The sequence below is a fragment of the Bactrocera dorsalis genome, chromosome 2 (assembly GCF_023373825.1).
Source record: "Bactrocera dorsalis isolate Fly_Bdor chromosome 2, ASM2337382v1, whole genome shotgun sequence".
NCBI lineage: Eukaryota > Metazoa > Arthropoda > Insecta > Diptera > Tephritidae > Bactrocera > Bactrocera dorsalis.
The window spans coordinates 72,603,365-72,630,056 of NC_064304.1; the positions used below are offsets into that span (position 1 = coordinate 72,603,365).

The 26,692-nt window shown below is 34.4% G+C and overlaps 1 protein-coding gene across 9 annotated transcripts in view; it reads right to left on the bottom strand.

The window, feature by feature from the left end:
* Positions 1 to 24,896, bottom strand: part of LOC115066219 (hemicentin-2-like) — a 469,188-nt gene extending 444,292 nt beyond the window's left edge. For 3 of the 9 annotated variants that reach the window (XR_007421874.1, XR_007421873.1, XR_007421872.1), the window contains exons 1-2: positions 24,423 to 24,887; positions 12,551 to 12,680 (exon numbers count right to left, since the gene is read on the bottom strand). Coding sequence is in view for 5 of the 9 variants with exons in the window: in XM_049449924.1 (XP_049305881.1) it covers positions 12,551 to 12,680; positions 24,423 to 24,492 (200 nt within the window). In the remaining 4 variants the exon portion in view is untranslated. Of the gene's footprint in view, positions 1 to 12,550; positions 12,681 to 24,422 lie in introns of all 9 variants that reach the window. The other 6 variants (XR_007421871.1, XM_049449924.1, XM_049449923.1 and 3 more) reach the window with 6 other exon arrangements.
* Between the last annotated feature and the right edge of the window lie 1,796 nt (positions 24,897 to 26,692).

Below are 26,692 nucleotides of genomic sequence, written 5' to 3' on the forward strand. Positions count from 1 at the left end.
TCCCCTTGTATTCGATAGGTGCGTCACAATCAGTCGGGTTCCATTACACAGTTTCGGCGCATGAAGATTGGGGAAACATAATAACGACGGATCCTACTTTGAGACGCAAATGATGCGGTGGCATACCAAGCCTGTCCAAAGAATTTAGGAGTACCACTGGATAATTCACGGCGTCGTCTTCATAGTCAAGACGATCGATCGATTTGTATGAGCGCAAGTCTCCCGGAATTTGACTTTGAATCTTCCAATTTAAGTCAACAACATCGGTATTTTTGGCAGCTAACATTGCGCGTGCACTTAAGGAATCGTAGTTACGATAATTTGGCCAATGTCCGAACATTCGTGATGAGTTCATTTTTCGTGAATTGATAAAGGGAAGATGGAATTGGTGTCGAACCACCGGAAGTATCAACCGAAATTGTACCATTTCCAATTTTTAGCGAAGACGATGTAAAATGACAATGCCGATGTTTATATCGAAAAGTGCGAACTTCATTTTCATTCCAGTAATTAGCGTGTTCCAGCATTTGTAATTGCTGGCTTACTTCTCCAAAATTTGCACACATCGAACCATTCACAGTAAGCAATGACTCAAATAAAGTTGAACCGCGTACATTAATCAATAGCAACCGAAGGTAGAAACAATAGTGGTTTTTTGGTGGATTGTGTAAATTCGTCCTAATGCATTAGTTGATAAGACACCTGGATGTCAATCTACTGGTTGGCCTTGCTTTCTGCGTAACTATTCGACGATGCATTCCATGTATAATATCAAGGTATTTTCGAATAGAGCAATGTTCTCACAAACGCATCACTGACGAAAGTTAAGAAAAAACTCGTCAATGTTAATTTTGTTGCTGGCGATGTTTCCACTGGCTATACTGTATTCTCTGGGTTGAAATACACATTTTGGCCACTCTCCAAATTAACTTCGAGACGCACAACAGTCGAAAAACGTTCATGAATTGCGAAAGTAAATACCCTACAAACCGCTTTATTGCAGCTCACGTATCGACCGTATCGTTGAAGACCAATAACCGCCATATTGGTTCCTTTGGTGACGTACTTACAAATGTATTTTATAGATTACACCAAACTGCAATACTAAATATTGATATGAGTTTTGAATGTGAATTAGACAACAGTGGAGAGTATAGTACGATCCATGTGTTGTCAACTTCGATACTCCCGCCTCTAAATTGAATCCTAAATGTTCTGCCATTGTCGTCTGGTGAGCGACGCCGATAGAGTGGATATCCATCATTTCTAGTTTGTGTTTCCGAAAGAAAAGTACGTGGATACTGTTTCGTGCATTTATTGACATGAACCTTATTGGTTTTCATCACTTCGTATAATACTGGATCTTTCTTTGCATCAGGAATTGCCGCATGATTGAATGCATTCGTTAATTTGATCTGGTGTAATCACCTTCCACCATCCAAAGAAGAATGTGTGCGTGCGGCAAACCTCTCTTTTGCCACTCAACAGAGTATACTATACATCTAGCATCTAACAGCACCATATATGCGTTGCTTCAAGATAATGTCCATCGAAGCTGTTGCTTGAAAAGTCTTGCTGTGACATCGTGACGATCGTTTTTTGATTGATCGCTACCCATAATACCGTAGGAATGTCATCGCATCCTGGGAGCACTCGTTCATGTGCCTTGGGCTGCTAATGTGTTAATGCCAAAAAGAACGCCGACCGATATTAGCACGACCTCTTCATTGCATCGTGACAAATTTCAATCTATAATTGATCACTTTACGTTACATTACACATAACATTTTCACTGTATAATTTTCAAAAATTTTTGAAGCAAACGCCAAATTTGAAAGATTTAAATAATTGAAAACCAAAACAAAAAAATGGAATAAAAAATTTTGTGTGGATAAAATTAACTTTTTGGAATTGTTCGACTTTTCCTCATGAATGACATACAGGTTTTTTATTTCTAAACCTTTCCCGATCCACAACGAACAAACTCTTAAAATTTCATCAATATTGGTTCAGCCGTTCTCTTAGCATTACTAACGAAAAAACATTCATACGTTTGTATGAGAAAAAGAAAATGGCTGTTTTTAGGGGGTTTCCGGCAATTATTCGAATTTTTTCTCCGCAGAAGCTATCCCTGAACCTCAACGAATATTTTAAAAAAATAATTATCAAATTTGGTTCAGTCGTATGAAAGTTATGAGCGTACATACATTTTGACGATTCATTTTTATTTACATATATAGATTATAATTTTCAAATAACCAATACTCGAAACTAACTGTAGACTATTTAATGTATACCCTTTATCACAAAAGCAAGGTAAAATTAATTTAGATCCTAAGCTGGAAAATGCAATAATTATCAAAGTTTTTCAAAATGTAAGTATATTTGTAAATCAGAACATTCTGATAATTGTACTATCAAAATATTAAACGATAAATCAGCATAATGTAAAAGAATTCATGAAAATATCACTCCACTCCAAATCATAGAAAACGGTCACTTGACAGATTATGAGCATTCTTGGAATAAAATGCCTCTATCTGGTCGATGAGTTATTTGAGATTGAAATGAGTCGTTTACAATAACAGCAATTATCAGCAAAGTAGCGAGAACGCTCTATTTTAAGAAGGAGGAGAGTTAGCGACGCTGAAGATACCCTAAGTAAATTTCACACTTAACCTAAAAAAACAATAAAATTCCCGCATTATAAACACAACAGACAGAATTCCATAACGAAAAACCGATAAGCATAATAAAACTATCTTTGTTCTAGCAAGTAAGCAAATATTCGCAGAAGTAACTATAAATAGCACTAAGATTATAAAATGTAGTCAGTAAGAAATTATGAATAAAACAGGCAACACGAGAATAAGTGTACTGCCCAAATAAATATAATTTATTTTACTTGCGACAAACAACAGTTTGTTAACTCGCTCTGAGTTTTGTTTAACCGCGAATTGATTATTGTTTTTAATTGAATTAAGGAAATTTTATTTTACTTTACCGCTGTATTGTAAGTGAATTTTAAAATTACTTAGAATTTAATTTTTTTTAATAATTTGCCAGTACCCAGTGTAGGGCAAGATTTAAGCGGATACTATATCGTTGAACTTATATATAAATGTTCATATGTACACACATATGTTCGCACTGCGAAAAGAACGAAAATACAAAATAAGTGATGTGCAGGTATGTTACTTATGCACTTATGTATGTATGTATATATGTATATTTGGAAAAAAAAAGAAATATATTTGCATTAAGTATATATGCATACATGTACGTACGTATATATTGTTTCTATTTTTATACTCTCGCAACAAAGTTGCTAAGGAGAGTATTAAATAATAGTTTTGTTCACATAACGGTTGTTTGTAAGTCCTAAAACTAGAAGAGTCAGATATAGGGTTATATATACCAAAGTGATCAGGGTGACGAGTAAAGTTGAAATCCGGATGTCTGTCTGTCAAGCAAGCTGTAACTTGAGTAAAAATTGAGGTATGATGATGAAACTCGGTACACGTATTTCTTGGCTCCATAAGAACGTTAAGTTCGAAGATGGACAAAATCGGCCCACTACCACGCCCACAAAATGGCGAAAACCGAAAACCGATAAAGTGTCATAACTAAGCCCTAAATAAAGATATTAAAGTGAAATTTGGCACAAAGGATCGCATTAGGGAGGGGCATATTTGGACGTAATTTTTGCGTAAAAGTAGGCGTGGCTTCGCCCCTACTAAGTTTTTTTGTGCATATCGCGGAAACTACTATAGCTATGTTAACCAAACTCTATAAAGTCGTTTCCTTCGGGCATTTCCATATACAGTTCAAAAATGAAACAAATCGGATAATAACCACGCCCACCTCCCATACAAAGGTTATGTTGAAAATCACTAAAAGTGCGTTAACCGACTAACAAAAAACGTCAGAAACACTAAAATTTACGGAAAAAATGGCAGAAGGAAGCTGCACCCAAGCTTTTTTAAAAATTGAAAATGGGCGTGGCGTCGCCCACTTATGGACCAAAAACCATATCTCAGGAAGTAGTTTCTAATAAATTTTACAGCAAAATAAAAAAATATTTAAATGACGGATAATGAAATCTCGATTATCACTTTATCATGCGAGAGTAGAAAATGTTCGGTGACACCCGAACTTAGCCCTTCCTTACTTGTTATTTTTTATTTTCAAATATTTCTTTCTCAATCTTTGCATGCAGTCCGGTTTATTACTTTGTTAAAGGGTACGAGTACTGCCAGAAATGTTTAAATAAATATTTGATTTTTTTGTTTTCGGTAATTTCATGTGTTTTGAGAACACACAAGTAAGCTTTATGAATATATAGTAGGCTATTAAAATGAATTTATTTATTTAGGTATGTATGAAATACACACATATGCATATATGTAAGTATATGTATATACTTGTTTCAATAATGATTCGATTTTTGCAGTGCAGCCGTCAAATGTTATAACATAAAAACTGTTATACATACTATACATATGTGCATATAGTAATTAAAATGTAAAATTAATAATCTCACTTTGATTTTGGGGTTAATGTATGTAAATTTTTATGTGTTGTGCCTGAGCGTTATGCTCCAATTCTCTTTCTCCACTCCTGTAGCTTACTGCGGACATGCCTTGTGGTTTTTATTGTTTTGTGTGTTATTGGCGCCCGAATATTTGTTTTTCTTTAAGGTGCTTTAGTTTTTCGCGACCGATTTGTGTGATGCTTTTTTACTAGTTGAACTCCCTGCCAGCCACTGCAGGCACTAACACCAACGCACATTTTCGGGTTATTTTTTTCCTAAATGCGATGAAAAAAAGTTTCTTTCGTTTCTTGATTTATTTGAGAAAACATAATTGTCAATAGTGCCAAAAGAAAATCCCAAAAAGGGTAATAAAAAAACAATGCAAAGACGCATGTCATTCGTGATCGTGCCATCGTAAAGGAGGCTCGTACAACAAGAAGGAAAGTAAATGAATTTTATATGATTTTTTAAAAATATTTTGTAAATAATCACTTAATTTATTTTTATAGCATTGGAAATCAGAACTGAATTGGTAGCAGCTATATCATCGGAAGCAGCAAATATAAATTGTTAAGCAAGTATGTATGTATGTGAAAAAAAGTATTTGTAACCATTTACATTTTGCTATTACCTTTTTTAGATATTTGTCTTTTATTTTCAGGTATCAATAATGGTTTTCTGTAATAAATCTTTCTTCAGATATTATTTATTTTTTTAATTAAATAAATTTTTATTTATATAAATTATAATAAATTTTATGTAAATATGTAAAAAATAAAATACAAATTTTAAAAATTAAAAAGTGTTGTTGGAAATTTGAAATCTAGAATCAAAAAATACAACCCCGCATCAGCTGTTTCCTTTTTTTGATATATGTATATATGTTTTATGTTATATGCATATACATTAGGGTGATTCAAAAAAAAAATTTTATTTTTTTTCAATTGGTACTCGCAAAAATAGGTTCCTAGACACCTCTAAGAAAGCCTCTCCAAATATGAGTTTTTAATTGTAACGGGAAGGTCCTCCGCCTAACGGTTTTCTATTTTTTCTTATTATCAGATAGAAAAAAATTTATATCTCGCTTCCAACTACTTGAAAAAATATCTTGTTAATTAGGTTTTGTAGGAAATTGAATGCTCTAAAATATGGTCTCTTATGATTTTTTCGTAAACCCAACCGTTTAAAAAATATTAACGGTTGAAATTTGACTATTTTTGGAAAAATTCTTTATTTCTTATTAATTTTATATGCATATGCTTACGGCATTTTCAATTCGGTAATATGAAATTAAGAAGAGCGAGTATTAAGACAGCTTTGTTGTATTATAAAAATATAGTACATTTTCAAAATAACAATTTTCAAAAATATTAATATTTAATATTGTTAATTTGCAGAAAAATTATGCAAATTGGGTTGGGAATATATCATTGCTCTTTTAAGTTTATTATTTTAATTGGTATATAAAATTTATGCCACAATTATTATATAGTAATCCAAAAATATGAATTCCCAGAAATACATTTGTAAACAAAGGATCTTTATCCTTTGTATTATCTTATTTTTCCCAGAAACACATTTGTAAACAAAGGATCTTTATCCTTTGTGTTATCTTATTTTAAGGGGTTCAAGAGCTCAAAACGTTCGATATATCATCTACCTACCTACCCGACGGCATTTCACAAATTTCTTTGAATTGAACTATAACTGAGCGTTGTATCTTCAATTTGAATACCTACCGCTAATAAAACCGGAGTAATAATAAACATCGCATTTCCGCTGCTGACATTAGCTCGGTCGAGTCCAAAAATGACTTCAGGAGTTAAACATCAAGTTTTGCTCGTTTTGTCGGAATTGGAGGCTCATACTCTGAATCAGATCCAAACTTTGTAACTGCACTTAAGGTATACGTAGAGAACGTCACTGATTTTTCACTTGGATCAATCGCATGACTAGTAGACGGTTGATCTAAGTCTGGAATAAGATCTGTTTTATAAATTAAACGAAGAAAATGTATAGAATTTATTCATTTTGATGACAAATTATTAAGAAAGGACTCCAAAAATTGTTTAGTCAAATGTCATCTAGTCATCTATGGAAAGTTACACTACTACCTGACTTTATAATAATTAAATATCTCAGATACTTACTACTCTCATCTATTTCCATCGTAGTTGTGGTTAAGTTTGATACAGGTACATTATTAGAAAGAATCTCTTTATGGGTACCGGATTTTTGATCCAAATACAACTTTCTAATATTATCATTAAGCACTTTTAAGGATTTTTCGCTCACAATGTCTAATAATTGTTCAAGATCACTCTGAAATTTCTTTTCCTTTTGGTTTTGCCCTGCACTTTTTTTATAGAAACTTTTTTGTAATTTTAACCATTGACTGTGATAGTGAAGAAATTTTTTGACTGCATTAGGAGCTCCACTAGTTGGAATCTGATTTTTTCTCCACACTTCAATAACTTGGTCAACTGTATTTTTAGCACTTTGTTTGATTGTATACTTTAAAACTTTAAGATGATAGAAAAACACACGCATAACCTCTTTCACTTTTGGTAACTTACGTTCCGAAATTCTCTGTGTAGGTATTCCGATAAAACGTATTTCTTTATTTATTGTAGGTTAATTGATGATAAATAAATTTATGTGATGATAATAAGACTTACATATTTGAAATGAATTATTTTATTACGTATGCAAGTTGATCAGTTTTAGGAACACTGAAAATACGCTATTAAATGAATTTTATTTTATCATTTGTGAAATGCCGTCGGGTAGGTAGGTAGATGATATAGCGCACGTTTTGAGCTCTTGAACCCCTTAAAATAAGATAACACAAAGGATAAAGATCCTTTGTTTACAAATGTGTTTCTGGGAAAAATAAGATAATACAAAAGATAAAGATCCTTTGTTTACAAATGTATTTCTGGGAATTCATATTTTTGGATTACTATATAATAATTGTGGCATAAATTTTATATACCAATTAAAATAATAAACTTAAAAGAGCAATGATATATTCCCAACCCAATTTGCATAATTTTTCTGTAAATTAACAATATTAAACTAAATATTAATATTTTTGAAAATTGTTATTTTGAAAATGTACTATATTTTTATAATACCACAAAGCTGTCTTAATACTCGCTCTTCTTAATTTCATATTACCGAATTGAAAATGCCGTAAGCATATGTATGTGCAAATGGGATATGTTGCCTCTTTGAAATTTTCATAGCAATGAAAACTGCGCTATCAAACTGCAGCATTGATGTTTGACGATGAATATCTCGTAAACGCTTAACTTAATCGAAAAATCATAAGAGACCATTTTTATAGAGCAGTAAATTTCCTACAAAACTATGTATTTCATCATTCATAATAATTTTTTTTCATTGAGTTATAAAATTAATAAGAAATAAAGAATTTTTCCAAAAATAGTCAAATTTCAACCGTTAATATCTTTTAAACGGTTGGGTTTACAAAAAAATCATAAGAGACTATATTTTAGAGCATTCAATTTCCTACAAAACCTACAACAAGATATTTTTTCAAGTAGTTGGACGCGAGATATAAATTTTTCTATCTGATAATAATAAAAAATAGAAAACCGTTAGGTGGAGGACCTTCCCGTTACAATTAAAAACTCATATTTGGAGAGGCTTTCTTAGAGGTGTCTAGGAACCTATTTTTGCGAGTACCAATTGAAAAAAAAATTTTTTTTTGAATCACCCTAATATACATATATATTTTTTTTTGTTTTTCATCACTTCATTTTTGATCTTCACTCATCGTGAGTGTATGTACGACTGTATACATACTTATATACGTCCTTACACTTGCCTTAGAAGCACAAAACAGCATACTTTACTCAAAACCTGTTGTCTACATTTTTGTGCCGCTAAAAACAGGTTGTACGCGCACTTCGGGTAGAAGCTAACCCGCTTCTTTCCGCCAAGCAAGCTACTACATTGAAGTCCGGGTTTCGTGGAGGTCCTCTAAAATCAGTTGTTGTTCCGGAAACTATTGATACTCTGCAGAAACTCATATTGCCTCATCGTCATGTGACATACCATGAGACGGAAGCAGATATAGACCTTAGTGTAACCAGCATATATTCAATATTGCAAGATCATTTGATTGCAGGAAAATTCTTACCACGTTAGATCCCACACAATTTATTAATTGCTCAAAAACAGGATCGTGCCGATTGGTGGAGATAAATGTTAAAAAATGGGATAACGGTACTTCAAAACAAGTCTATGGCACCACCAAATTTGATTAATTGTGCATTTATGCGTCCGAATTTAAGCAGCAGTTGACTACATTTCCAAGCAAATGGTTGCCTGTTTTTTGGAACAACTGGATGCATCACAACCATACCACGAGAACGACGCAAATCAGTAAATTATGATACAAAACTATCTGTTTACCAGTTGCCTTTCAAGCAATTAGAAAAACCAACCGCAGAAGATGAATCACTCCTCACGGCGACATTGCAAACTTTCACACATCAACTGAAATAACTGCATTTTTGAGTACTCAAAACATCAATTTGATTCCACCGTATAGACCTGTCTAGACCCGAATGACTGCTTTTTATTTCCGTATGTAAAAGATACAGTCTGTCTAGTAAGAGCGTGGTCGTGATAATTTATAAAAAAAAAAAATATTTTATAAAACTTTCATATTTATATATACATTGTACACATTACAAACAATGATGCAATTTGGTAAAAAATGTGTCCAGTCACCGCCGGCGTCGATAATTGCCTGGCATCTCCGAGGCATTCTTTCTACTAATTTGACGCGTATTCTAGTGGCAAGGATCTCCAGATCCGACGAATTTCGTAAGACAACTGCTTCAAAGTGTATGTGCGTCTTCCACGAAACTTCTGTTTAATATATGCCCATACATTTTTAATAGGGTTTGCATCGGGCGACTGCGACGGCCAATCCAATGTAACGATGACAGATTGAGTTTTCCACTGAGTATAGAGCTTGCCGCGGTGTTTAGGATCGTTTTCCTCCTGCAGAATCCAATCTTCATTTTTACTGATGAACCATCGTTTGGCAGATAGCAGTAAAGCCTTTTTGTAGATTTTTATCATTTTCTGGGCATTTAGGTTGTCAGTAAAGAGGTACGTGAGGACAGAACGTGCCCATATAGAACATTTATAGTGAGTTGCTTTGTCACAAGTTTTTCAGTCAACATTCATCACATTCATTGTGTTACGCCATTTCAGATCATGAGTATGAAGAATTGTTCGGATAGTTTCGTAGGATATATTTAAGTCTTTTGCCATTAATTTTGCTTGTCCTTGTCGCAGTGTTAAAGCAGGATTCTGCGAAAACAGATTTTTTGTTCACTTTTCCTATCGAACCACGTTCTGGTAAATCATCGACATTTTTTGCCACTTTATATCGCTGTATCCACTTCTGTACAAATGCCTTCGACTTTCTCATATATAGGGTGATTTTTTAAGAGCTTGATAACTTTTTTTTAAAAATAAACGCATAAAATTTGCAAAATCTCATCGGTTCTTTATTTGAAACGTTAGATTGGTTCATGACATTTACTTTTTGAAGATAATTTCATTTAAATGTTGACCGCGGCTGCGTCTTAGGTGGTCCATTCGGAAAGTCCAATTTTGGGCAACTTTTTCGAGCATTTCGGCCGGAATAGCCCGAATTTCTTCGGAAATGTTGTCTTCCAAAGCTGGAATAGTTGCTGGCTTATTTCTGTAGACTTTAGACTTGACGTAGCCCCACAAAAAATAGTCTAAAGGCGTTAAATCGCATGATCTTGGTGGCCAACTTACGGGTCCATTTCTTGAGATGAATTGTTGTCCGAAGTTTTCCCTCAAAATGGCCATAGAATCGCGAGCTGTGTGGCATGTAGCGCCATCTTGTTGAAACCACATGTCAACCAAGTTCAGTTCTTCCATTTTTGGCAACAAAAAGTTTGTTAGCATCGAACGATAGCGATCGCCATTCACCGTAACGTTGCGTCCAACAGCATCTTTGAAAAAATACGGTCCAATGATTCCACCAGCGTACAAACCACACCAAACAGTGCATTTTTCGGGATGCATGGGCAGTTCTTGAACGGCTTCTGGTTGCTCTTCACCCCAAATGCGGCAATTTTGCTTATTTACGTAGCCATTCAACCAGAAATGAGCCTCACTGAAAATTCGACGTTGTGGTAGATCGTTCGGCTTCAGTTCTTGCACGAGCTGTATTTTATACGGTTTTACACCAAGATCTTTGCGTAAAATCTTCCATGTGGTCGAATAACACAAACCCAATTGCTGCGAACGGCGACGAATCGACATTTCACGGTCTTCAGCCACACTCTCAGAAACAGACGCAATATTCTCTTCTGTACGCACTGTACGCATTCGTGTGGTTGGTTTAATGTCCAATAAAGTAAACTGAGTGCGAAACTTGGTCACAATCGCATTAATTGTTTGCTCACTTGGTCGATTATGTAGACCATAAATCGGACGTAAAGCGCGAAACACATTTCGAACCGAACACTGATTTTGGTAATAAAATTCAATGATTTGCAAGCGTTGCTCGTTAGTAAGTCTATTCATGATGAAATGTCAAAGCATACTGAGCATCTTTCTCTTTGACACCATGTCTGAAATCCCACGTGATCTGTCAAATACTAATGCATGAAAATCCTAACCTCAAAAAAATCACCCGTTATTTAGCAGCCGCTGATTGTGACATTTTGGGACCTTTCGGGGGGATGCAAAGGAACACAGTCTCGTAGCACGACGCGTACTTAGCACTCATGGCGTTTAACGTGATTATCTTTCAAAAGATCAACGACAACTGAACCTTTGTTGACAATGCATCAATGACAAAGCTTCCCTCTATCGGCTCGCGAAGGAATTAGAGCGAAATCTTTCATTAACTGTCGGTAAAGTCGACCACGCTTTTACTTGACAGACTGTAAACTAATAGGTCAATTTTTTTTGACATATTAAGAAGCGGTTGATGCGGTCAGAACGCATATTTTGGAGATACCTCAATCAAAGTGGCAAAAATGCTACGAAAATTGGTTGAAACACAAGCAAAAGTATATAAATCTTAAAAGAGAATATATTGAAAAACAATAAACGATTTTTGATATTTGAAATTTATTTTTATTCTTTAATATCAAAATGTAAAAGGTACCTACATAAGGGGTCATAACTAAACTCGTAATTAGGATGCAAAACTATAATTTAGTACACATGATCGCAGTAGGGAGGCACATGTGACCCGACAGTTGTTTAAGAGTGTACGTGCGAAATATAAGGCCACCAAACTTGCGATGAGAAGCCTTTTAGGACCTTTTCATACAATGTGAAGATAAGTAAAATCTTCAAAATAAATTGTTGAAAACTGCCAAAAGAGCATAACTAGATGCCAAAATTGGATAAAGTGCATGGCACCGCTCTCCTTTGGAATCTTATACATATATCACACGAACTACTTGACCAATGTTAAATAAATGTGATATGTAAGTTTACGCATACATTGGCGAATGGATCAAATTGGAAAAAAACGTTTGAATTATATTTTACTTTATAATATGTAAATCCATAAAGATTATTATTGTAAAGATTTGCACAAAGAGTACCCTCTGATATTTTTTAACTTTTCAAAAAGCCACGCAATCAATATGTGGATCCCTGTCCATGTGGCTGACTTTCTACCGTAGATATCGATAAATCTAGCAGATCTGGTATTGAAATTCTTCCGATAGTCTTTCCTTATTTGTTTAGTAAAAAGTTTTGCTGAATATATATCACCGATTGTAATCCTTGTAAATTGTGGAAGTATAAATGTACTTATCTCTTACTTTTTTGCTTATTTTAAATTTTGGTAAAAACAACAATATATGAATTGCTTAAGTTTTTATGTTCTTCTCTTACTCTTGTGACCAAACTTTTCAAACATACCCATTCTCTAGATTATATTTCGAATGTAATATTTTTTTTTGAATTTACCTGTAAATAGGAGTTCCCTTATCCTCACGATACCACAGTATTAGAACGGCTTCATCTCCAGATTTAGCAGACACATTACATGGTAAATGAATTGTTTCACCAATAAGGGCTTCTATTTGATAAAACGGTACTGAAATAGTAAGGGATTATGTAAAAATATTAATAATGTGGCATATTTATTTTTGTTAAAATATTTTGTATATACATATTTTTCCAAAGGACAATACTTTTTTCCGGAGTTGCTCTGTTTGATATCTGTTATTTGATATATATAGTAATTTTGGTTTACCATCTCATATGGAGCAGAAGTATTCCGGAACATCGTATGGAAAACATGTAAGTTCATTATTAAAATAATGGTTCGGTTAGCGCGACATATCGCACATCGCGGCCAATATTCGTGCAATATAATCGCCCAACATAGTCGTAATTAGGGCAATCAACGATCGCCTTTGTATCACGTTTACTGTAGTGGATAACGCGCAACCTAAGCGAAACCATAAAGTGTGCACCGAAAAAGCTACATACAGTGATGAACTAAAGTATTGACACAGCAAGATACCTTGACTTTAGCACTGTTTTTTACCACTTATAAAATAAGTTTTGAACATCAAAAAAGTCCTTAGTTAGGACGAGTAATTATCAATTATATTTGCTTTAATTCAGAGCCGCTCAAAATAATGCGCAATTTATTTACCAACGCATACAATCACACATTTGATATCTGCTAGCGTATGATTGTGTGCGCACGCTTGCTTAGTACACTGAGTGAAATCGTGCTATTTGGTTATTTTGTTATTAAAAATTTAGAAAAAAATAAAAAATTATGGTTTTTGATTAAAAAAGCAATTAAGAACAACAATAGTTTTAAGTTAATTTTTTTTAACTTTCCATGATTTTTTCCATATCGACTTCAAGATCGTAAGTTTTGATTCTCATTAAGTCCTCTGTATGCTTATTCGAAACTGAATTCCTGTATTTCGAGTGTATTTTTGACGCTGGCAGAATTAGCGTCGTAGCGTACATGCTTCGACTGCATTTGCTTGCCTATACTCCGAGTATAGGCATGAAAAATTTTGAGCGGCTCTGCTTTAATTCACCGTTATTTATATAAGCAAATGTGTTTTTGTAAAGAATCAAACTTCAAAACTCAGTGTGCCTTTATTTGATAGTTAAATTTGCTTAAATTTTATTAAAATGGGGAGTAAAAAATGTGAAACCAACGAATCTCAGCGGAAAATAATATTATATTTGCATAATCAGGGTAAATCGTACGCCGAGATTGGCGAAATGATGGACAGAAGGCGATATACCATACGGAGTATTATTCAACGTTTTAGAGATACTGCATCTTTACAAAGCGAAAAACGAACAGGCAGACCTAAGGCTTTAAATGATCGCGAACCGAGTCAAATAGTCAAAAAGGTAAAAAAGAACCCCAGAATATCATCCACACAAATCGCTGCGGAAGTTAAAGAAGAGATGGGAAAAGATATTCATCCAATAACGGTCCGAAGGGCACTGCATGAGGCTAATTACAGTTCTCGCGTAGCTAGACGTAAACCTCTCATTTCGAAAGCGAACCAAACGAAGCGTTTAGCTTATGCGAAGGAGTACATAAGCAAGTCAAGGGACTTTTGGGACAGTGTACTCTTCTCAGATGAGAGTAAGTTCAATATATTTCAATCTGATGGTCGGCAAACTGTGTGGAGAAAGCTTAATACCGAACTGCAAAAAAAGAACCTTGCTGCTACTGTAAAACATGGCGGTGGAGGGGTAATTGTGTGGAGTTGTATGTCCGCTGCAGGTGTCGGTGAGCTGGAATTCATAGACGACATTATGGACAAGAAATATTATATGGAAATTCTGAAGAGAAATGTAAAAAAAAACTGCCGAAAAATTTAAATTGCCAGAGTCACTCACATTTCAACTAGTGATGGGCGATGTTGTGACTTTTAAGGAACACTGCTACTTGTGACTGTGACTAGAATAAAAATTGTAACAGACATAGGCCAATAAAGTAGAACAAAATTGTTTCCTTTTTTCATTTAGGTACAATGTACATATTTATTAGAATAAACAGAAATTAACATAGTAAATTCATTTTTAGAAAATCACCAAATACAAAGTATATACATAAAAGAAAAAATTAAATAGTGTTAAAAATATTTACATTAAATGAAAAAGAAGGGCAAAATATCACATTTTCCGAAAACAGCATCCACTTCTTTAAAAAATTGCCACACATAACTCATTTTGGTTCTTTTTGACACAGACATCTTTAATTTTTATTAAGTATAAGTAAGCTGATTTGTAACAGTTTCGTACAAAAATTAATGTAAATGATTCGTTATTTTTTAAGACACACATTTTTAAAGTCGCACTAAATATATTCTCTGAAGGTTTTTTTCAATATAAGGATACTCAATAGAAGCTATTTAAAGTAAACGAAAACATACTTTTAAAAATATTTCGTTACTTATAAAATACTTTTTATAGGTTTTTTTAAATTACTATATAAATTTATGCAATTTTAAGATTAAAAGTTTTGTATATGGCTTTACTACAGCATTGAGGTTTCTGTAATCAATTTAATTTGTACATGAATATTACCCGTTTAAAGATAAATTAACTTTTTATATGTTAACCAATTTATGCTTATCTAAAATTGAAGAAAATTCATAGCTTTAATGAATATGAATTCATCACAGTCGCAATTTTTTATATTCCACGGTGAATGCTATTTTGTCACAGTCGCAATTTTTTATATGATACTGTGACTGCTCCTTTGTCACAGTCGCAATTTTTCATATGATACTGTGACTGCTACTTTGTCACAGTCGCAATTTTTTATATTGCACGGTGAATGCTATTTTGTCACAGTAGCAATTTTTCATATGATACTGTGACTGCTCCTTTGTCACAGTCGCAATTTTTTATATTCCGCGGCGAATGCTATTTTGTCACAGTCGCAATTTGTCATATGATACTGTGACTGCTCCTTTGTCACAGTCGCAATTTTTCATGTGATACAGTGACTGCTACTTGTTCGTTAATTCCTGTCACTGCTACTTTAGGAAACTTGTCACAGCTGTGACCAGTGATTTTTAAGTAGCAGTGACAAAGTCACAGGTACTCAAATATTTGCCATCTTTAATTTCAACAAGATAATGACCCGAAGCATACGGCTTATGATGTACGCATGTGGCTGGCACATCACATAAAACATACATTACCGCATCCCCCTCAATCGCCCGATCTTAACCCAATAGAACATTTGTGGGAAGAACTGGATAGGCGCGTTAAAAAGAGAGCGATATCAACAAAAGCTGAGTTGAAGGTGGCACTAATGGAGGAATGGCAGAATATTGGCGCAGAAACGACACAAAAATTGGTTTCATCAATGTCAAACCGGCTGGAAGCAGTCATCAAGCAAAGGGGCTTGGCCACAAAATTTTAATTTTATATATAGTTTACTACTTTGTTATTGTTTTTTTTTGTATTTTTATGGAGTGTGCCAATACTTTTGTTTCGCTATAATTATCACTTTTTTTTCTTTAATAATTACTATTAATTAAATATAAGAGATAATTAAATGAATTGAAGCAAATATAATTGATAATTACTCGTCCTAACTAAGGACTTTTTTGGTGTTCAAAACTTATTTTATAAGTGGTAAAAAACAGTGCTAAAGTCAAGGTATCTTGCTGTGCCAATACTTTAGTTCATCACTGTATATTGTAAAGTATCGAAGAAAACTCGAATACGTCCTTCCGTCATTACCCGCAATGGAAGATTTAGCTACATCACAATTTGGCTTGGGAAATTCCTTCTTCGTGGCGCAACTTTATAACATGTTTTTGAATAGCTACAAAAGTAGTCCGATAAGGACCGCAAACGACGGCATATTTTCCTGCTCTTTTGACATTTCTTTTCAGTAACATTTCCCATTTCATCATGGAAAGATATACGATCCAACAACGAGTCGAAATTATTAAAATTGATTACCGAAATTCGGAAATCGGACATTCAAGAGTCGAAATTCTTTATTCCTGTGAGAGTGCATTTGATGCCTTATATATGGAACCCGTTTTCTTTTGCATAGCTACCACGGGTACGCTTGCTAAAGTTTAACAGTTTTGGTTCCATTTGGACAAATTTTAGCCAAAAAATTGCATACTTCAAAAGTTTTATTCCTTTTATCTCGTCATACTAACTACTTCTTTTATAGATTTTTACTTTTATACAGGAAAGTGAAAGAATCAAATGGAGATTATAACTGTGTTGTATGGGAGAAGGCGTGGTTCACATAGGTAATATAGGAATGTTAGTAGAATCCCAAATACTTGGTTGTAACCGGTCGGACGGGTCTCGAGATATGTGATTTCACCTAAAGGTGTGCGGAACCTAACCCATTGTCCAATTCATGCATCGGCTCTTATAAAACCTTATCATACTATCTTGTGTATAAAATTTAATGTCTTTGACCTATACAGTTATTGAGTTATCACGCTTCTAGTAACTTCAACAATACAGTTATATGGTGGGTGGGCAGTCTATCATCCGATTTCATCCATTTTCACACTGTAGGTAGGAGGTCTTATTGTATTTGCGCTAGGCGAATTTTGGAGATACATACATAAAAGCTTTTAATGGGCGAGACCACCCCTCCACGGATAGTATACACTATAATCTGTCAAATTTTGAAATTTAAAATCAAATTATTACGGTCGCTATAGCGTTTGTTTGTAGAAAGGGATCAGAGTGGAGAACATAGCGAATCCAATCTTTAAACACGTTTTCCTCAGAATGATGTTTTTCAAAACGGTTTTCACACTCAAAGAAAAACTTTTTAAGATGTCTAGTTCCAATTTGGAGAGAACATTTTTAACGTCATCCGCTATGGAAGCTTTAATGTTTTCTTTTTAAATCTTCCTATTTTTTTCTACGAAAAGCTGTCGAAAAAATGCAAAATTCGATACTTTTTGTTCAAACCGCCGCCATTTTGTCAAATTTAAAACGTTTTAAATTAACATTGGGGTCGCAATCGTGGACATCGTATTGAACCATTTTTTACCTGTCATTTCAAAAATTTATTTAACTATAACATACCAATACAACTTTATTGGTATAAACATTAAAAAAACATTTTGTATTTGTCAAGTTAAAGCCTTTACCGCCTGAGCCTTGACCTCAGTAACGATAACTCAACAAGACTGTGCATCGATGATAGAATACTAGCTGCCCACAGGTCATACGCGTTCCTAATAAAATTGATCAAATCAAGAACAGTTTGTCTATCCAAAACTATCATTCGTGCAGTTTTGTGCTATGAAATAGAATCATGAACGCTGCTACTAGAAAAAAACAAAATTGGACTGCAAGTCTTCGCAAAAAAGATCCTAAGAAGAATCTTTGGAGGAATAAAAGACAATGAAGATTGGCGAGAGCGAACGATATTCTAGATCAACTTATTCAAGGTGAAAACGTCATACGCTTTATGCGACGAAGATAGCTCGGCCATGTAACAAGAATGGACAACAAAAGAGCGCAAAGGAAAATTGTAGAGGCCACAACATTGCATTTATTTTTGAATATACTCAACTATAATAAATTGATCTGTAATTAAAACATTTTCCCCAATATAGTAATTGGCAACGGCGCGTTCGAAACCGAAGTTATTTTATGAACGCACTGGATTACTTGAGTACATTTAACATTAGCATGAAGTCACACTAAACTATTTACTAATTTTTTCTCAAAACAAAAAAATATACTTAATATCAATAAATAATTTAATTATGTATTTGGTCCTGTCATGATCCCATTAACTTTTGATAAGAATAGCTCACACTACGCGGCATTAGGTCTGCTATAATAACATGGGCTATGACAGTTGGGGCAGTCCGTAGACTAACGGTACAAGTAGTATTTACAATGTTTTAAGTTTCACTTGTTTGCTTGAACATATTACACATTGCGCGATAAATTCGGTATAAGGCAAAACGGAAGTTTTAAACATAATACTATAAAATTATATAATACTATATGTATATAGGAGCTAAGAGAACTATTAAGCCAATTTTATTTGAATTTAAATAAAATTTCTCAGAGGTTTTACGATATATTGGATAAAAAATCTGTTAGAAGCGCTGAGATTCACATACATATTCGGAATTCCTGAGTAAGATGGTTATTATTCTATAATTTGAGGTAGCAAAATTATTGTTCGATTTTGACAAATTGTAAGCCTGAAATCACGTATCTTAAAAGCAGTAACGTACAAAATTCTATCTTGATAACTTCATAGATACTTCATTTGTATGGTATATTCTAAATTGAAAGAATCAGATGGAATTTTTTATTGTGTTGTATGGGAAGTAAGGGTGGATGTGCTATGGTTTTCATTTACAGCGCAAGAAAACTATTTTTGGACAATAATATGTGGTTCATTTGGGTGAAATTGATGAAATAGTCGCAGAGGTATGGGACTTCACCTTAAAGTGGACGCGCCCATTGACAAATTTTTATACCGGCTCTTATACATAGATATTTTCCATTCTATCCTGGTTGAGAAATCGAATAATTGAAAATTGAACTCAAAGGATGGACCATCTGAGACGTAGCGGCGGCTAACATTTAAAAGAGATCTTCAAAAAATAAATTCCAAAGAATGTTTCCATGAAATTTAAAGTTTCTGCATTTTTTAGGATACAGCTTAAATGGGTTATGAAATACATACTTATATGTATGTATAAAACGTTTTAGAAGGCGCGGGTTTCAATCTTAACTTCAAACTTCGTTATATCACTGTATAGGTTTTCGTTTAAAGGTATTTTATGGGCGTATTAGTAGTCCTATTACGCTCATTTACATTACTGTTCTTTCAAATTCGTCAGGGAACATGTGTGCTAATTTCCTAAAGATATCTAAATTTTTACTGAAGTTACAACTTACACAGATGGGCGGCCATACAGACATCCGGATTTCAACTCTGCTCGCCATCCTGATCATTTTCGTATATATAAAGTCTTTAAATATCTCTATAAGTTTTAGGAGTTACAAATAACCTTTGGTTAACAAAACTTTTATAATCTTTACCGACATGTTGCTGGAGTATAAAAATGTTGCCTAAGAAATCAACATTCATTGTTCGACGAAATCGTGAAAGGATTACAATTATATTTGGTGTCTTATTATAGAAATATCTTATTATAGGTAATAAACTCGTGTATATTGAATCCAATATTTGACCTAATGTTCCAGGGTTTTTATGTTATATTAAAATCAGCTTTACTACATTAAATCAGATATTGTGTGATAAATTTAATCCGTGGAGTGAGGTTTAGACGAAGGCTTGCATAATTTGATTTATATTTACCTAAACCAGATAAGGTTTACGAAAATGTGTCCGCTAAACATTAGTAAAATATCATGCACCTATACAAGGTCTGTCGCAAAAGAAACAGAACTTTTTAAATACAACTGTTTCTGGTGGCGCCACCTATTGGTGGGTATATGAAATAAAAAGTTTGATCTCTTGTTGACAATTTTAAGACAATTGGACAACTACAATCGATGTTATCGATCAAAAAGTGACAGCAGCTTTTGTTCATCGGTCGTAAAATGCATTTTGAACAAAGAGCAAATATTAAATTTTGTTTTAAACTTGGGAAAACGTTTACTGAAACGGTAAATGTTCAGGAGAGCGGCTTTTCCGAAAACGTGCACCAATTTTCACGGGAAATGTCTTAAAAAATTCGTTTTTAATTCCGATTCACGAATATGTATGGCGCGTTATCTAATTTTATGTATTTTTGCAATAAAAACAATAAAAAATATTTCGATTTTGCACAATATTCCCGCTATAAATGGCATCACTGTTCGAAATTCAATTGAGAACTAGTGATACAAGCAGTGATCGGGTTCGAAATATCGATACTCTCGATATTCTAGACTAAACAAGAATTGATAAAAATGAGAGATATATAAAAGAAAAATATTATTAATTGGAAAAATAAAAATAAATTAAAATATCGATATTCTCAATATTCGAGTTTGAAAGAGAATTGGTAAAAATGAGAAATACACAATAGAAAAATAATAATAATTGGGAAAATATAAATAAATTAAAATATCGATACGCTCAATATTTGAGGCTGATCGAGAATTGGTAAAAATGAGAAATACATAATAGGAAAATTTATAATTCATTATTATTGCAGAAAGAAGAAGAATTTGGACACAGAAGAATTTTGAACACCGGGGTTTTGGACCGACCAGGGATATTATTTTTCGAGCGCTCGAAATTTTCCTATTATGTATTTTGCATTTTTACCAATTCTCGATCAGCCTCAAATATTGAGAGTATCGATAATTCGAAAACGATCATGAATCAATAGTGGCCATTCGAATTTACAACAGCTGTGCCATAATTTCGAACATACCTTGCCATTTTCGTTGAAGTGAAGTGATTGTAAAGTTTTTCATATTTTTATAAAAATAACAAAAAACCTATTTATCTTATTGATTAACGAAAGAACATCAATAATTACGTGAATATAACTTATAGAAAGTATAATTTCAACATCCAAAGACGTGTAAAGTGCAAAAGTGAATTTTTGATTTCGGGAAATACGATGTTTTTTGATAAAAACAAAGAAAATACTGATTTTAAAGGCACGCGCCTAACATATTTGTAAATTAGAACTAAAAACGAGTATTTTGAGACCTTTCCCGTGAAAATTGGTGCACGTTTTCGGAAAAGCCGCTCTCCTGTACATTTACCGGCGATTTTATCGCCAGGGTGGGCAACGAAGGTACCTTTGGCAAAACAGTCGGTAAATTCAGCCTCCACGAGGAAACATCTCCAAATGGGTTCAGACTGATCGACTTCACCGTGGCCCCAAATATGGTTATCTGTAGTACTAGATTCCAGCATAGAAAAATTCATGGCTGTCTCCGGATCGAAAAGCCACCAACGAAGTCGGTCATTTTGTGATAGACGGAAAACACGTCTCCAATATTTTAAACATGTGTACGCTCCGAGGTCTTAACATCGACTCGGTCCATTATCCTGTTGCATCCAATATTCCGACCCATATAAAGGAAGAGAGGTGACTCTGTGCAGCAAAAACACACTTCAACAAACACAAGGAAGGTTCGACCTCGAGAAGCTGCAATCACAACAGACAGCCGAACGATTTTCTAATCGACTTGCACTCCTGCTCCTTCAGAGCACTCGTCAACAACTCGTTATAAAGGAAACCACTGGCTTTTAGAAAATTCAAAAAAATAGCTGGTACGATGAGGAGCGCCGTGTCGCAGTGGAGAGAAGAAAGGCTGCCTACCCCTCAAAGTAACGGTCGACCACAACACGTGCGGGATGGGACAGATACCGAGAGTTAAAGAGGGAAGCGAGACGCATTTACAGAGAAAAAAAGAGAAAGGCCAAAAGGCGTGAGTATGAGGAGCTTGAAAAGCTGACCGTCAGGGGTAATGCTGGAACATTCCACGAAAAAATGAGGCGACCAACAAAAAGTTTCAAGACCTGAGCATACCTTTGTAGAACCCCCAGAGCTGATCTAGTGGCCGATTCCCAGAGCTTACTAAACATATAGAAGGAACGCTTTTCTAGCCTGCTGGATGACAGTGAAAGCATGTGGAGCGATGGATTGCCGGCCGAGCTGTTCAAATACGGAGGACTTGATAAGGAGCATGCATCAGCTTCTTTGAAGAATATGGTCGAACAAAATCATGCCCAACGATTGGAATTTAAGTGTGCTCTTCCCAGTCCACAAAAAGGGGGACCCCACAATCTGAGCTAACTACCGTGGGATAAGCCTCCTGAACATCGCGTATAAGATTCCATCGAGTGTATTGTGTGAAATATTAAAGCCCACCGTCAATAAAGTGATTGGATCAGTGACCGTAGGCCTGACAAATCAACAACTGACCATGTGCCAAATCTTAGAAGAGACCCGTGAAAAGGGAATCGACACACACCGCACCACACTGTCTTTGACAGCACGAAGAGGAGCTACCTTTATGCCGCGATGTCTGAATTTGGTATCCCCGCAAAACTAATACGTTGAGCACCACCAAAAGTTCCGTCAAGATCGAGAAGGACCTTTCCGAGCCGTTCGGTACCAAAGGAGGTTTCAGAAAAGGCGACTCTCTTTAGTGTGACTTCTTTACCCTTCTTCTGGAGAAAAAAATTCGAACTGCAGAACTAAACCGAGAAGGTAAAATCTTCTACAAGAGTGTACAGCAACTGGCGTATGCTGATCATATTAACATCGTTGGCCTTAACAGTCGCGCCGTTAGTTCTGCGTTTTCCAGAATAGATAAGGTACCGAAGCAAACGGGTCTAGTGGTGAACAAGAGAAAGACGAAATATCTTTTGTCATCAAACAAACAGTCGTCGCAATCCCTAGTCGCCTTCTCAAGTCACTGTTGATGGTCGTAACTTCGAAGTCGTTGATAATTTCGTCAGTCGTGGAACCAGCATCATCAGACTCAAAATCCAACGCAGAATATATATTGCCAACAGATGCTACTTCGGACTAAGTAGGCAATTGAGAAGTAAAGTCCTCTCTCAACGAACAAAAACTAAACTTTATCAGTAATTATTCCCGCCCTGATATATGGTGCAAAGACATGGAAGGTGACAACATCTGATGAGTCGACGTTACGAGTTTTTGAGAGAAAGGTTCTGCGGAAGAATTATGGTATTTTGCGGGTGGCCACGGTGAATATCGCATTCGATGGAACGTTGAGATGTTTGAGATATACGACGGTATTGTCATAGTTCAGGAAATTAAAAGACAGCGGCTACGCTGGCGAAAACACTCCAGCTCTGAAAACAGGTGGAGAAGAACTTGCCTTCGCTTGGAATCTCCAATCGGCGCCACCTTGCGAAAAGAGGAAACGAGTGGCGCGCTGTCGTTAACTCGGCTATAACTGCGTAAGCTGTTTTTACGCCAGTAAAGAAAAAGATATGAACATTTAACTGCAAATCTGGATTCGTTTTAGGTGTAATAACTAACCGTTAGGTGAAGTAAACATTACAATAAAATACCATAATATATTATACAAACACCACCAAATTGCAATGTTTATAAACGCAACAGTGCAAAATTTCATGAAAGATTATACGTTAATAAACAATATTTAAATTTAGTAAAATTAAAATTTCACTATAAAATATTTACAAAATTACAAAGCCAAAAATTTATTAACTTTACAATTTGCAGTAATACCAGACAACTGAGTTGTACAAGAAGATGTATTCATATGTACGTTTACTTAGATATTTTAATTATTTTAAGTGGAGAATCAATCAATACGTGATATATTTATATCTTATAATTTATTTATTTCTAAAAATGAAATTGTTGTAGTCAAAGGGTGTAGAGGTAAAATCAACACCAATTACTAAAATGACAAAAACAGCTGTGTTCAATAGAAAAATTTTTAACTCAAATTCGTAATCAGAGGATATCAAATACCCCACAGACCTCTTAGCACATCAGTCGCAAATGTTTCCCTCAGATTTGTTGAGTAGTGTTATTTTTAAAAATTCTTATGTGGTACAGCTTTTCAATATATAACCAACAAACTATCGGTACTAATTAAGTTATTTACTGTTTGGTGTTATCGGAGACTCAGCTTTCATGCAAACAGCGTATTACTACAATTTCGTATGAATGAATGTATGTACATATGTATGTATATATTTTTATACCTACTTGAACGTACAACAGAAGCTTCACCTTAAATTATTATGCACAACTTTTTTTAATTTTAATTTTTAACATTGGTGGCATATTCTTGAAATTTATAATGAAATAAATTTAATTAAATAACGTACCGTCTTTATTTCCGTACGTTGCGACTAGAAATATTAATAGGTATATAAGTATTGGCAGCGAATTTTTCATTATTATTAATTGCGTCGCAAGTATTTTTTATTTTGAAGTTTCATTCGACAGTACAAACCATAAATAAATGATTTTTGCGTGTTTAAAAACAACATAAGCAAAAACAATTGATTAGTTTGGCACACGATAATGCTGCAACGTAAATGCATTTAGTTTTATATATTTATTTTCAACATTGTGTGCTAATGCTTCTTTACTCTCTCACATATAAATTTGAGTAACAAATGATTTTAATCTTTTTAATTTGTATCATTTCGTACAAAACAATATTTTGTTCAATAGTACACTACATTTCACAGAGCGAAGAATATCATTTAATATTAACCTAATTGTTGCTACCAGGAGTTCGTAATGAATACATAACCAAATATCAACATATTCGGTATTTTTACACCCTTGAAAAGTCACGAGATGACTGAATTATTCATATCAATTAATTAGCTAAAAAATAGTTGGAAAGGTATTAACTTAGGCTTGAATCATAAGTATGTGGCCTTAGTTTTGCTTAACTTGATAGCTATTGTCTACAACCACTAGATTTGCCTCAACAACCGGCAATGTGCGCTTCTCTATTTTATGATTAAGTGTAGTTTTCAAGAAAAACAAACCGTATTTATTTTTTCTTAATGTTATAGTTCATTATAAAGACAAGAGTTATACTCTTATGTTTTAAAAATAATTCCGGGCCGGTGACCTATCAGCCATGCCACACCGAGTATTCTCGTCCAAGGCGTCAAACGCCTCGGGCTTAACTGAAAAGCCATGCTGTGTTAAATCGCGTGATTTTAGAAACTACGCCATATACGCACGATGCAAGAACGTGCGACGCGTCTTGTCATTTGACTTTAATTTTTACACAAATTTTGCAAGTCCCGCAAACTATGAGCAAGCAGTAACATGCGCGCTTTTCGGTGTGTCAGAGAATACGCATTACCTACTAAAGTAAAAATGATGCGGGACCAATTCATGGTCGCTAAAATTACTGATTTGCTGGGCGATTGTGTCGACCGAATATTGGACACAGCGCACGATGTATCGCGCCAACCGATTTTTTGGTAATTAGTATTCATGATTTGCAAACGTTAAGGAGTAAGTGTGTTCATTAGAAATGAGGAACTAAACTGAGTACAAACAAGTGAGGAAGAACTAAGTTCGGGTGCAACCGAACATTTTATAATCCTGCAATTTGCAAGAATCAAATGCAGGGAAATACATTATCGTGTAAAACCAATCATATAGAATAAAGCCAGCCGGATGTTCATCTTGATATTAGTTATACTCGTATATGAATAAAACACCCTCCCTTTTTATCATAGGTATAATATTGGCCGATATATGCGGTACAAAGTAAGCCCGAAGGTCGAAAATATTTGTATTAATGAAAATTCAAATGATACCAAAGAGAATTCCTTTTTTTAGTACACATAATAGTGGGCTTGTACAGCCAATAATACATAATAATATAAAAGCTGCAATTCACCACCTTCGGAGGAACCCTCCAGCTTATAACATAAAAAATTCTCTGCGATTCACAACCAAAGGCACCCTCCTGAGAATTATAAGCTACAAACCTAAATAAAAAAGGGCTTGTACAGCCAATAACTGTAAGTATTTAAAAGGGCCGCGATTCACCACCTAACGGGGGACTCTCCCGTTCTTATAACAATAAAATAACTCTGCGACTTTCCTGTAAAAGGGACCCTTTAGAGATAACATATGTAAATAAAACTAAAGGAAAAACATATTTTAAAGAAAATAAACCAAAATCTTAATAAAAATATGTCTAGCCCAAACAACTTGACAAGGCCACCAGTGCTACGGAATACAGCTCCCGCTGCACCAGGAGGACCTTCCGTTTCTAGCAATCAAATGGGGCTAAGAGATTCAACCTATTTTTGGCATACAACCAAACCATTATAAAAGAAGGATTATCTTTTAATTTCAATTATATATGTGGGGGATTGCCTTAAAAATGAAACACTTTATTTTATGTTATTATATAAAATATTTTATTTAGTATATCTGTTGGAAAACGTAGGATTAAATACAAAATTAGTTTGTTTAATATATCCGTTAGAAAACGTAAGTTTAAATACTCGAATGGTTTAATGACCAAGGCGCACGTCCGTATCGTGTGGAGTTTCAAAATCAAGTGTCTGTATTTCTAACTGTCGCTGTCGGCGTTCATGGCTATTCGTTG